This window comes from Nelumbo nucifera, chromosome 4, assembly GCF_055504915.1.
Source record: "Nelumbo nucifera cultivar China Antique chromosome 4, China Antique-T2T, whole genome shotgun sequence".
NCBI lineage: Eukaryota > Viridiplantae > Streptophyta > Magnoliopsida > Proteales > Nelumbonaceae > Nelumbo > Nelumbo nucifera.
Window position 1 is genome coordinate 22,978,456 of NC_142652.1, and position 12,813 is coordinate 22,991,268.

At 39.7% G+C, this 12,813-nt stretch overlaps 2 protein-coding genes across 2 annotated transcripts; one reads left to right on the forward strand and one right to left on the reverse strand.

The window, feature by feature from the left end:
• Window positions 1–967: 967 nt before the first annotated feature.
• LOC104597825 (6-phosphogluconate dehydrogenase, decarboxylating 2) lies at window positions 968–4,123 on the forward strand. Its single transcript, XM_010259552.3, has 2 exons — window positions 968–1,266; window positions 2,226–4,123. The coding sequence occupies exon 2, from the start codon at window positions 2,235–2,237 to the stop codon at window positions 3,693–3,695; it is 1,461 nt and encodes a 486-aa protein (XP_010257854.1). The 5' UTR covers window positions 968–1,266; window positions 2,226–2,234; the 3' UTR covers window positions 3,696–4,123.
• Window positions 4,124–10,085: 5,962 nt separating this feature from the next.
• On the reverse strand, window positions 10,086–11,419 carry LOC104597824 (uncharacterized). The gene has a single exon (XM_010259551.2). It carries the CDS (start codon window positions 10,830–10,832, stop codon window positions 10,329–10,331), a length of 504 nt encoding a protein of 167 aa, XP_010257853.1. The 5' UTR covers window positions 10,833–11,419; the 3' UTR covers window positions 10,086–10,328.
• Between the last annotated feature and the right edge of the window lie 1,394 nt (window positions 11,420–12,813).

Here is a 12,813-nt window from a genome sequence, read left to right on the forward strand (position 1 = left end):
GCCAGACCAATTCCGTTTTTCCCACTGATTTGATCAACAAATTGTTGACTTGGGAGGTCGAACTGTTCAATAATTTTGACCTTTTTTTATTAGAATGGACCATTCATTTGGTTTGAACCATAACACCGTTCAACCTTGAAACCGGACCCTGAACGATTCGTTGCCAAGTTCGATTTTAAAAACCTTGAGGTGACGTGTCCCATTGTTAGATTCTTCACAAATGGGTCGGGTCCACTTGATTTCAACGACCCCGAAACTTATAATATATAGAACTGTTAAGCGCGTTGGTAGTTTGATACGAATAATCTGAAATTGACCACGTTTTGCGACATATATCTGAAGTCTAAACAAAATTACCAGTCTTAGATCCGTTTTACACCCCTTGCCCTGTCTATCATAGATTTGGACGGTCCCAATTGAATTGTGGATGCACTATTCATTCAATCAAAAAGGTGATCAGAGGGTTGGGGAGAGCCGGAGAGGACATATGAACGGACCATGAGATGGATGTATTGTAATTCAAAAGATCCTGCGGTACCACATCCTTTCTCTGCCACCTAACCATTAAGCTATGATTTGATCTCGAACGTTCATACTCGTCGCAATTGCACTCGCACCTAACCCCCCCCTCAACCAACATCGAAGAAACCATTTTTTGTCCTTTGGGTATCACCTACCTTTTTCATGATCCAACTATTCAATGAAAAGACTGAATTACCTCTCCTAAAAGCAGTTATTTCCCGATACTTTTCCCTGCAAACTACTAAGGGCAATTGGGTCTTTACATGTGCTCAGAAGTCATAGGAGAGGAGAGGTGCCCAAATCACTGGATGCAAAAGCGTCTCGACAATTAGACATGTAGCCGCCTCAATGCCACTCGCTTCCTACCGTTGACACGCGTTTATTTTTTTAAATTACTAAAGTACCCCTCAATACTATTAGGGAATCAGGCCGAAATAAGGACAGTGATGAGATTTTAGAGCGAGTGGGAAAGCGCCTAGCGGCGAGGAAGCTAAGGGAGAGGGAAAGGAAGAAAATTGGTTAGCCAAATTTGACCTGTGTGTATATATGTGAGAAGAAGTGGGAAGTCTTCGTCGAAGAGCTTGGGTTGGTCAAGCAAAAGCGTCGAATCTTCTGAACTTTTGAATTTGTTGAGCTTTATAATTCGGTCTCATCCTTCGTTGTTTATCTCATCTGCAATACCCAGATCTTCGATATCGTGGGACTCGATTTATTTCTGAAGCAATCTCCGATTCTTCATTACAGGTTTTTTCCTTCTCTGTTCTTGGTTTTGCTCTAGCTGCTGCAATTTTCTTCTTTTTCTCTTTCGATTTGTTTGTTCTCTTTGTGAATTGCTGAAGTGGGTTCTTTTTCTTCTTCCCTTTCTCCTGCTTTGTTTGCTTTATTTTGTTTTAAATTGGGAATCTGTTTATTCTTCCTTGCCTCGTTAAAAGCCCTACCTTTTGTGGCAAAAGGATCAAAAAGTTGCAAGGCTTTTTGTTTTGCATTTTAGATGAAGTTAGAGGATATATTCTCGTGATTTTTTTTCCTGAATCTACGCTTCTTTTGCGTTAACATGTTCTTTAATGTGATCTGTTTTGATTCAAACCAATCTATTAACCTTTTGTTCTCTGGAAAGTGGAAAATGGAAATTACAATATCTTGAATTTTCTTTTCAGGTTACTTTTATAGAAGGACTTACTTGTAGATTTCATTTGTTAGAGTCACGATTTCCTCCCTAAATGTAAATCTGTAGCTTTTGTTTTTTGTTTATTTCTGTGAGAAGAACCACAATTTCATTGAACATTGCGATTCTTGGTAAGAAGTCCTACCTTTGCTTTGTGATGTGAGTGATGGGATTTTTCTCTTCCCTTGATTTCACCGTAGATCCCATATATTCCATGTCATTCAGTGTGGTCGATATTTCTTCTAGTACTCAACAAGCATTCAGCCTCTTGTCTGATATCACAAAATTTTTGAGCTTCACTCTTTTCTTTACTGTATTATTAAAAAATAAAAAGGATTCCCAAGCTGATTTATTCTGCTAGAGTTACAACTTCTTGTGTAAGAACAGAAAATGTGTGGCCTCCCTCTCTCTTTCTCTCTATGTTTTTCATTGAAGAATCCTGACAAGTCCTAGTTTTAGATTATGGGATCCATGTTTTCATTTCCATGTGATTAGTATTTTGCCAGCTTTCTCACTGATGATCTCATTCTTCTAACAGGAAAAGCAAATGGCTGCTCCACTTACTAGAATAGGCCTCGCGGGGCTTGCTGTTATGGGCCAAAATCTTGCCCTCAACATTGCTGAGAAAGGATTTCCCATCTCTGTGTACAACCGAACCACTTCCAAGGTTGATGAGACCGTTGAACGAGCTAAACAGGAAGGAAACCTCCCCTTATATGGTTTCCATGATCCTGAAGCTTTTGTCCAATCTATTCAAAAGCCTCGTGTTATAATTATACTTGTTAAGGCTGGTGCTCCTGTTGACCAAACCATAAAAACCCTCTCTGTTTACATGGAGAAAGGTGATTGCATAATTGATGGTGGTAATGAGTGGTATGAAAACACTGAGAGGAGACAGGAAGCCGTGGCTGAATTAGGTCTTCTCTATCTGGGAATGGGAGTTTCAGGTGGTGAAGAGGGTGCAAGAAATGGTCCATCTTTGATGCCTGGTGGGTCCTTCGAGGCCTACAAGTACATTGAAGATATCCTTCTCAAAGTGGCAGCTCAAGTCCCTGACAGCGGTCCCTGTGTGACTTATGTTGGCAAAGGAGGATCTGGGAATTTTGTCAAGATGGTTCACAATGGGATTGAATATGGAGACATGCAGCTAATTGCAGAGGCCTATGATGTACTGAAATCAGTGGGGAAGCTTACTAATGAGGAGTTGCATCAGGTTTTCTCAGAGTGGAACAAGGGGGAACTTTTGAGCTTCTTGATTGAGATCACTGCTGATATTTTTGGAATTAAAGATGATAAGGGAGATGGCTATTTGGTTGACAAGGTTTTAGACAAGACTGGAATGAAGGGTACAGGTAAATGGACTGTTCAGCAAGCTGCAGATTTATCAGTTGCAGCTCCCACAATAGCATCATCCTTGGATGCACGGTTCCTTAGTGGTTTAAAGGAAGAAAGGGTTGAAGCTGCCAAGGTTTTCAAATCAAGTGGAGTTTGTGACATCTTGACTGATCAAGTTGTGGACAAGCAGAAGTTGATAGATGATGTGAGGCAAGCTCTTTATGCATCCAAGATTTGCAGTTATGCACAGGGTATGAATCTGATCCGTGCAAAGAGCATTGAGAAGGGTTGGGACCTGAAATTGGGAGAACTTGCTAGGATTTGGAAGGGCGGTTGCATCATCCGTGCTATCTTCTTGGACCGTATTAAGAAAGCCTATGACAGGAACCCAGATCTTGCAAACCTTCTTGTGGACCCAGAATTCGCAAAGGAGATTGTTGAGCGACAATCTGCTTGGCGAAGAGTTGTCTGCCTTGCTATCAACTCAGGTATCAGCACCCCGGGTATGTCATCCAGTCTTGCATATTTTGACACTTACAGGAGGGAAAGGTTGCCAGCAAATCTGGTCCAAGCACAAAGAGATTATTTTGGAGCCCATACTTATGAGAGGATTGATGTAGAGGGATCCTTCCATACTGAATGGTTCAAGATCGCTAAACAGCTAAAGATCTAAGCTTTCTGTTAGTGGTCTTTTAAGTAATTGGAAATGGTTGTACCTAATAATGTCCCTCCCGGTTGGGACCAAATAGCAGCAGGATAAAGGTTCACTGTTTTGTTTAACGGAAGCATCTTTTCAAATTGGATTAATCAAACCTGTTGAGTTTGCATTTTGTTTGTATTTCTGCAACTGGCCTTAGCAGAGCCTAGTTTTGTTGTTTGTAATGTTTGATGAGACTTTTGAGGCATTACTGAAGCTCACATTTGTTTTTACTTTTGTTCTATGGATGCCAGTGAAGGCAAAACTCTTCACTGCTTCTTCTCGTAGTGGTAATAATGATTGATTCTATTGTAGTTGACCTGGAAATTAGTCATCTGTTTGTACGAGGAAACTTGGTTCATTTGCAATATTGTGCTTATTCAAGTGGCAGACATCTTCTCCAATCTGATTGTATGCGATGGAAATGGAATTTTTCTTGGATATGCAGCTAGATGACTATACTGAATCCCCCGTTTGGGAGGGCTTACACTGTTACTCATGGCGGCCTTTGGCCACCCAGAAAGCCTATAAACAATGTTCAGTAAAACATCCGGAGAGCCAAAATTTTGGTCATTCCGGAAAAACCTCTTCCAGTAGCAGTTCAACCACTGTTAAGCCCTCCCAAACGGGCCATGAATGGGATTTAAAATAGTAGGTGAACTCATCTTGGAATGGATGGTTAGAATTAACAACTTTTGGACTCTGGCACATCAACGTTCTGAAAACTTAAAACGAATGCAGGTTGCTGACTGCATATGCCATCTGCACTCAAAGGTCCTGGTGGCAGGGTTCTTAAAAGCAACATTAAAGCTATATTTGGTTTGATAGATAAGAGATGAACAGTTGTGGAAAAGTTAACGCATTTCACAAAATTTGGTTGGAGCTTCCCACCCTCATTTTCTGTTTGTCTCTTGTATTCTATCAAACAAACATAGCCTGAGCTGAGTGTTAGTCCTCAGTCTAAAACTCCATAAAAAACCCCGCTGCTGTGTCATGTTCCAGATAACACGACTTCTAGAGCAGCCCAATAAAGATCCAAAGTTTGGATTTGGAAGGGACGCTTCTATCCTTCCAATAGCCACTACAGCAGATTCTCTCTAGTGCTGCCCTCATGGTTAAGTTCAGGCAATTTCTCTTCATATTTCAGAGGCCCCCAGCTCTGACCCATGGGTAACCCACCAACTCACCAAGCGTGAACGTTTATACCTTGTGTCTATTTGTGGGATTCGTTTAACCATTCTTTCTTGGCTTCATCTCTACACTTGCCAAACCACCAACTAAGATGAAGCCTGGTATGGGGAGAAACTCCCCGTCCCCACCAATGGAGACAAGGATTTCTTGATTCCTCCGGAGATCCCCACACTCCACCATAGTCAATTTCACTTTTTATTCCATTTTTTTTTTGTTTTTGTTTTTAAAATATAATGACTTGCAATTTACAAACTGGTGAAAATAGATCCAGATATATTCAAATGCATTCAGACATCTCAACCACTATGGTGTCGGTGAAAGACATGGTATCGGAAGAGTCTTGAGGAATCAAAACCTACCCATGAATCAAACTCAAATTTGATTAACATATTTATTTGATACCGGTTGTGTCATAGTCGGACCCTACCATAAATTGATCACTAATTCGAAAGAAAAACAAAAATACCCAAATATCCCAAGTAACAAGCACGTACAATAACCAATAGATCCATGAAGAAATAGCTAAGAATAAATACTAGTTAGTCCGGGAGGTGGGAGCGCAGACTTGGCCATGATAGTTAGTCCTTAGAGCTAACACTACAATAATTTCTCAATAGTCCGTTATGCTTCAAAGGTGCGCGACTCTGCCAGGCTTTTCCTTGCAGCAGCTACTATTTCATGATGTACTGGGAAGGGATAACCCATTATATTTCCACCTGTTTTTATGGCCAAAACAGAGCTGTCCATCCCTTTTTTACATTTAGGCTCTCTTTGGTTGCACAAGAAAAAGAAGGAAAACAAATAATTTTCAGGAAATGCACTTTTTTCAATATTAGATTTCATGCAAAATGGCTGTGGAAAAAGAATGTTTTTCAAAAGTGAGTGTTAATGGGAGAATAATACTCAATAATTTTCCATAAGCCATTTTATAAACAGAGGTTGTCCCTTTCAACTCACAGCTTGCACTTTGAGATCATGTGGTACCATTGCTGTTTCTACCTGAAACGTTTTGGGTTTCAATGCAAATTGGCCAACAACTGTTATTTGGTACTATTTACAGTTCTTAAAAATGCATGTGTAAGACTGTTTTTAGAGAAGCATCAAACATTTATAGCTCCCTGGGAACTGGAAAGGGGGGGGGGGGTTGAAGTCTAATTGTTTTAGTTGAAGTTATTTTCATATGTGATGTGGACAACACATTTCTCTTACCAATTTCTTTTTTTTTTTCCTTCATGAGGCTACACCATGGGAGTAGCCCATCCCATAACATCCCCCCCCCTCCAAAACCCTGGTGGCAGTGGAATTTGATCCCAGCTCTCTGCTACGAGTTTGAGATCATGTCAACTGAGCCACCATTAATTGGTAATCAATTTGTATTGATCAACCCAAAAAGTTCTTAGGTAGAAGTACATATGTAGAGTGCTAAACCTTGTATTTTGTATGTATTTGCACTGTACATATTTGTATTTATACTCTTCAAATTGATCTGATCCGAAAATGATTTATACTCCCATTGAATATTCTTTTCCAAGGAAACTATTCATTTTCCTTCTTTACATGCAACCGAGTGCAGGCTAAAAAAGGCCGCCTTAAGAGAAAAATAGGGATGTACATTGTACTGTATACACCATTTGGAGGCAATGGAGATGCAAACCATACATTTGCAAGTAGGATTAGAGATGATGCAATCTCACCATGTGCCCATGTCAAGAGTGTTTCTGTGTTAATTAATTTTCAAATAAAGGTTGAGATAAAAAGGATTAAAATTCCCTTTGGTGGCACTGTCAGTTTAATTAGTATGAATGTTCATTTAATTAAGAAAATATATATTCTACTTGAGGATGGACTTGCAATGCCATTTCTGAGGCATTTTCTTTATGCTTACCATGTGTAACAGGAGAAATACTGTTAATTACCCATCCAAGGTGCCAGCTAGCTGAGAGTGAGAGGTAAAGTCCATGAAAGCTGAACCCCCAGACCTTGGTTTGTGATCCCACTTCATCATGCATTCATTCTAACCCTCTGGCCAATGTCACAGTGACCTCTGATCTTCATCCTGCCAAGAGAAGGAAAAGAATGGAAAACAAGTACACACCAAAACCATAATAAGCAGCAGAACCGCCACCACCACCACCACCACCATCACCAAAGCTGCATAGTTTCTCTTTGCATTCATTTTTGTATTATCTGTGCATGGTTATCTGATCTATCTTAATACTGTTTCTGTACTTTCAGTATGTTCATATTTGGACTGATTCAATTGTGTCAGCATGCCAAGGCTCCTCTAGAGCAGATCCGTACCCGGGACCTTTTCCTTTTGTTTTGATTTTTGATATAGCGACACGTATGTGTCTAACTTAACATTGCTTATTTCCTCCAATCAATGGAACTTTTTTTCCTGTACTGTTATGCAGATTTTGGGTGATTGTGAGAAATTGTTTCAGCGCTTTAGACTCGTATATTTCACCTTCATCAGCACGCCCTCGCTGTGGCAATTCAGTTATTCCATGGCACCATATTAGGATCTCTAAAAAGTTCTATTTCTTTCCATACAAATTCAAGTGATCCCACATGTTGGTAACTGTTCTTAAAATGAGCATAGTTACTTACATTATGAAGTGGGTAATCACTACAATTGCAATGGACCGTTATATTGCTAGATTTCCCAGGGGCTCTGCCTGGTTTCCTCTCTTGTACTACTGGTTTTATAGCTCTCGACATGGGCTCTGATCTGCCTTGTAAAAGAGGTAAAGTAGCATGGAGTATGAAGCCTTTTGGGACCATTTAGGGTGACAAATTCTTGTATCTTTGAAGATAAGAACTGAACTGCTCGGCTCTGACGTGATCAAGACTCAAGAGGAAGGGCAATGGGGAACTCGGTTCTCGGCTGTCAGTTCATATAGCTTTCAGGGGAATATCGTACAATTCTTTTGTTTGAACTTGAAACTCTTTTCATGAACTGTAACTCTTGATATGTATTGTAAGTTTTCTACATTCCCATTGTACAGTGCCTTGCTGTACATGGGTGCTCATCATTTTGTTTTGATAATGAAATATTGCACTTCCTTATCTGTTTCAACAAAAGTGGTTCAATCTTGTACTGTGAGCTCTTATAAATAAGCTTATGGCTCTCACCAAAGCATGATCTTAAATTTCGGTTTTGAACCACTTTTTGACCAAAATTTCCCCTGAAATCTGGGTGAATTTTTCAAGATATTATAGGAATTTCAGGACTTTCTAAAATAATATTTTGTCAAAGTTACTTCTGTTTAGTCCTTATCTTCCTATTTCTTAACACTCGTTTACACGTTTCCCCTATTTACCGGCAGTATTATATATATCAAGTAATATTTTGTCAAAATTTGTAATCCTTACAAAGAAGGCCAGGACAGAAGAATCTGGTATAGTCATATATAGTATTTGAATTCTTTACACAAGCTAGTGGGTTGCATTCAGCGAAGTTGTCTCAGCATGGTCGGCCATTCCTTTGTCAACTTATTTCTGTTGGCTGAGAATTTATGCCTCCCCAGTTTCTAACTCCTGTGAACTGTTGGGAAATGGCTGGGCAAGCCCCTTCACCATTTTTTTCACCACATTGTTCACAAGCTCAAGCGATGCGTGGTTCCTGATCCTGAATTTCTATCATCTCCATTCCGCGTTGTTTGACATCAATAACACTCATTATTACGCATTTATTGTATCGTTTCAGAAGAGAGAGAGTGAGTTGCAGAGTACTATACTTACTTTTTGTACCACAAACAACTCATGCTCCATTTGGTGGTTAGTTGTAAGAAAGGGCGTCCCACCAACTGAAGTTGAACTTAGTTGGTCATAAATACGTACGTTTCCTTGGTTGAGCCTTATTTTAGACTTGTAACTGAAGCCTAAGCTCATTACCATCTAATGGGAATGGAGTTCCCTTTGGTTATCACAGTTCACAACAGGTTTTCAACCCAGAAGACTGGATTGATTTCTGTGGGGCTCAGTAGCTAGGGGTGGTGGCAAGAGCTTGGACCACCTCTCTGTAGGCGGTGGCAAGAATTAGGACTGCCTAGCTACTGCAGTGCAGGATGGGCAGGTTCAGCGCATTGCACGTCGCCACTGTCAACCATGGAATTAAGCCATCTGGGTGATCTGAAGGCGAGTCTTTCTGTGGGGAGAAGGTACTTGGTTCACAAAAACGAGGAGTCATTACTTACTTATTGAACCCTTGGTTCTTTGACATATTTTCGTCTCCTTGGTGCTTTTTTACATTTTACTCAAGATCTAGTTAACTTTTTTACTTTAGCATTCAGTGAACATTGCCGGCCGTATTAATTGGTTGATTTGTTTCAAACTTTCAATGCAGTATGGCTGGCTGGTTGGTTAGTATTGGTTGAATTAGTACACTACATGATCTTTTGTATTACTTGGCAACAAGTAGAGAGCTGTAAAGGTGACCCTTTCCAATTTGGGTTTCATTGATTTTGGAGGTTGTCTGGGTGACCTGGTGAAGCCCAAGATATATAGTAAGTGGTAAAAGATATATACACTTTAGCTAAATGGTTTCCTCTTTCCTGCAATGCTCTCAAAATCAAATTTGACCTGGTGGTTGAACCGGTAAACCGGTTGCCCACTGAGCTGCTTTCTGGGTCTTGGTTTTTTGATGGTTTTTTCGGTCTGAATGTTCTTGTGAGCTTTACAGTTTTGATGCACCCATTCTGATGAGTCTAAAACAAATGGACACCCATGTGCCATTTAGCAGTGCTTCGCTACCTCAGATGGGTGCTCATTATACGTTTTTTTCTTTGCTTCCAATGTCAGATTGGTCTTGTGTTTTTTCATCTCTCCTACACACAGAGATAAGGGCATTGGTTAGAATCTTCTGTCAAAGGCGAAGTCTCACTCCTTTTTTATTTAAAATAATCTCCCCTCTCTCACTTCCAGAAGCATCCTTTCTCATGTAGGTTACCAGACATGCTCTCTCTCTCTCTCTCTGATTCTGCCATCAAATCCATGGTTTCATGGGTTATCACTCCCAAACTCATTAAACCACCCACAAGTAGAAGCAAATTCCATCATTGCAATAGTGTGTTAAGAATTCATGAAGAATCAGCTAATTAACTTTCAGTGCTAACCAAACAATATTATAAATTTTTATAGAGAAACCGTAGTACTGTCTCTTCCTGGTTAATCTTCCTTCTACACCAATCCCTACCATGAAGAAGAAAAAAAAAATGTATAGTACATAGAAAACATAATAAAAGCCTAAGTACCCACTAAGACATTTGTGGATTCAACATGCATAAGCTTTCAACTGTTACAAAATGACGCATACAACATAGACATGAACAACGGGTCTCACCTTGCTAATTTGGCAAACGTAACCAGAAACATGCTACAGACCTAGCAGTAAACCCAAAGGCAAATAAATTATATCTAATTTCTTTTGCCCATCCAGTTGGTTTTCCTCACCTTTGCTCCATTCTGAACATGACTGGTTGCACTGTTCGCCATGAGCACCGAGTCTTCTTTCTCTTTGCTTATTCCTCTCTGTTCTCTTTTCTTCATGCTTCTGTAAGGAGTTTCGTATGAACAGTACTCGTTATCGTCTTCATCCTGATTATGCTCGAACTGGGTCATGCCATGGGCTCTCTCATCACCATGCTCATATGGATGCTCACGATGACTGGGACCCGTTGAGGCATCAGAAACCATGGAATCGCCACTGTCGTTGTCGTCATCATGACTGTCATCGTTGCCGTTGTTACCATCATCATCATCGTCGTCATCATCATCATCATCATCATCATCTTCTTCTTCATAATCATAGCCATGGTCATCATCATCATTCTGCATGGGGGAGGCAATATACATTGTCCACCCAGATTCACTGCTACTACAATATTCTTCTGTACCTCCATAGAGTTGGGAGGACTCCATTACTGTAGGTAGAGGAACGGAGGAAGAGAAGAGAACAAAAAAGAAGGCAACCTAACAGACAAAGAGAATGCAACCCTTTGGAGTTCTTAAATAAGATACCAACAGGGCTGTATCTAAACTCTAAAGATCATTTAAGCTAAATTTCTGATCATCTGGGAAACCCAACTATGTCTTTATTATTTCTCTGACCCACCATAAACCAAAAAGCAGCTTTCCACACGGAGCTCTTTACAATCTGACTATCTGAGAACTACATAAAACCCACATTATTGAATAGCTAGCTAGTATAAATTAAACCACCTGGACATCCTAACACCATTAATTCTCTGGCTTTTAATCACCAGGGACAGCTTTCTATGTAAACAGGAGAGAACCGATCTCACAAAAGGAATAAAGCCCAATTTCTTAAATTTGATAGAACCAGGGTTGCTCACTAGGTTATTAGATATCACACCTGAAAATGCAATCATCTTTATTTCTCTCTGCCTCACTCATAAATGAAAAAGGCAGCTTTCAATACAAGCATAGAGGAGCCCACTCCAAAACAGAGAAGATGTGTAACCCATGTTCTTAAATAGGGTAGAGTCCAGCCATGTTCACTAACTGCTGTATTTATCTTTCACAAATTTATGTCTTGTCATCACCAATTAAGCAGCCTTTTCCTATACAAAATGCAGAGAGCCCAACTGGATATTGAGCTTTTAGATCAGGTTGGATGAGGTGAAATTTCAAAAGGTTCAAAAGTCTCTTCTGCTCCTGTTCTTCCGTCCTTTCCCTGTTTGTTGTTGTTTGTCTCTCCATAAAGCAGGCTTATGTCTTTTGTGTCATGGGGGATGAACATGGCATTTTTAGATTTTTTTTTTCAGAATTTACTGCCTAATATATAGTAATTTTTATTGCCCCAATCAACAATAGAAGCAATTATAGTTGCAGAAGTAATTCTGGTTGTTGTCTTTCAATCGTTCTTTTGCCACAAGTGCATATATGTTGGCTCAATCACTTAATTTTTCACTTACTATTCTTTAATGGATGTCTGGCTGATTGGGAGAGGAACAGAAGGATCTACAAGTTAATCCAAACCAGATGGGCATATATGCCTTACCCATCTTTTTCTTAGCAGGGGTTCGGTTGTTCCCCGCTTTCGTTTCTTCCCATGGCATATTATCCGTTCAAGGTAGACAACTGAGGTCCCTTGCATTATTCTTGCTGCCTGTCCTTTGGTCTTGTCTCCATGTGAAGATATTAATTTGGAAGTTTTCTTTGATGAAAGGGACAACATGGTCAAAGTTGAGGGCTGGTTCATCACTCTGTTTTACTTTGTGGGTGACTTTCACATATAGGATAGTGCAATTAGGTTGCTGATTAAGGCAGTAAGTCAACTGACAATAAGATAATATGTTTCTACACATTGAGTTGATTCCTGGGTAAAAAGCCACAAGACCTCAAGCTTTTGCATTTAAAATGCAAGCCTAAAAGAGAACAGACAAACAAAGAATTATTCAATAAGAAGACAAATGGTGCAGTTAGTCAATCCCAATATCATTATTTTAAATGGAAGAAGTTGCAGAGTGATATGGCCAGACCCAGCTTCTCTCACACTTGTGGCTGAATGCTCGATCGGATAACTGTTGGACCTATAGAGACGTCTATCTGCCTTACCTAATATCCCAAATCATCACAGTGGAAGTACAAATTGTCAAATATATGAACTGTGATAAAGTATATAGAGATATTCCCCCTCCATTCCTTGTCATAAAACACAAATAATACAACTAAGGGTACTTTCAAATATAATCGTTCAGAAATTTGTACAAAACAAGACATTTGTTGAAAATGGCTTTCAACAAGATGTCCATTCAATTCTCCTTAGGGGAAGTGGAGATCCACATAGGTTAGATTCTTCTTATTTAGTTTGTAAAAGATATATGAAAATGGACAATGCATGCATGGTGCAAGAATGACAGAGATTTTGGGTGGGTAA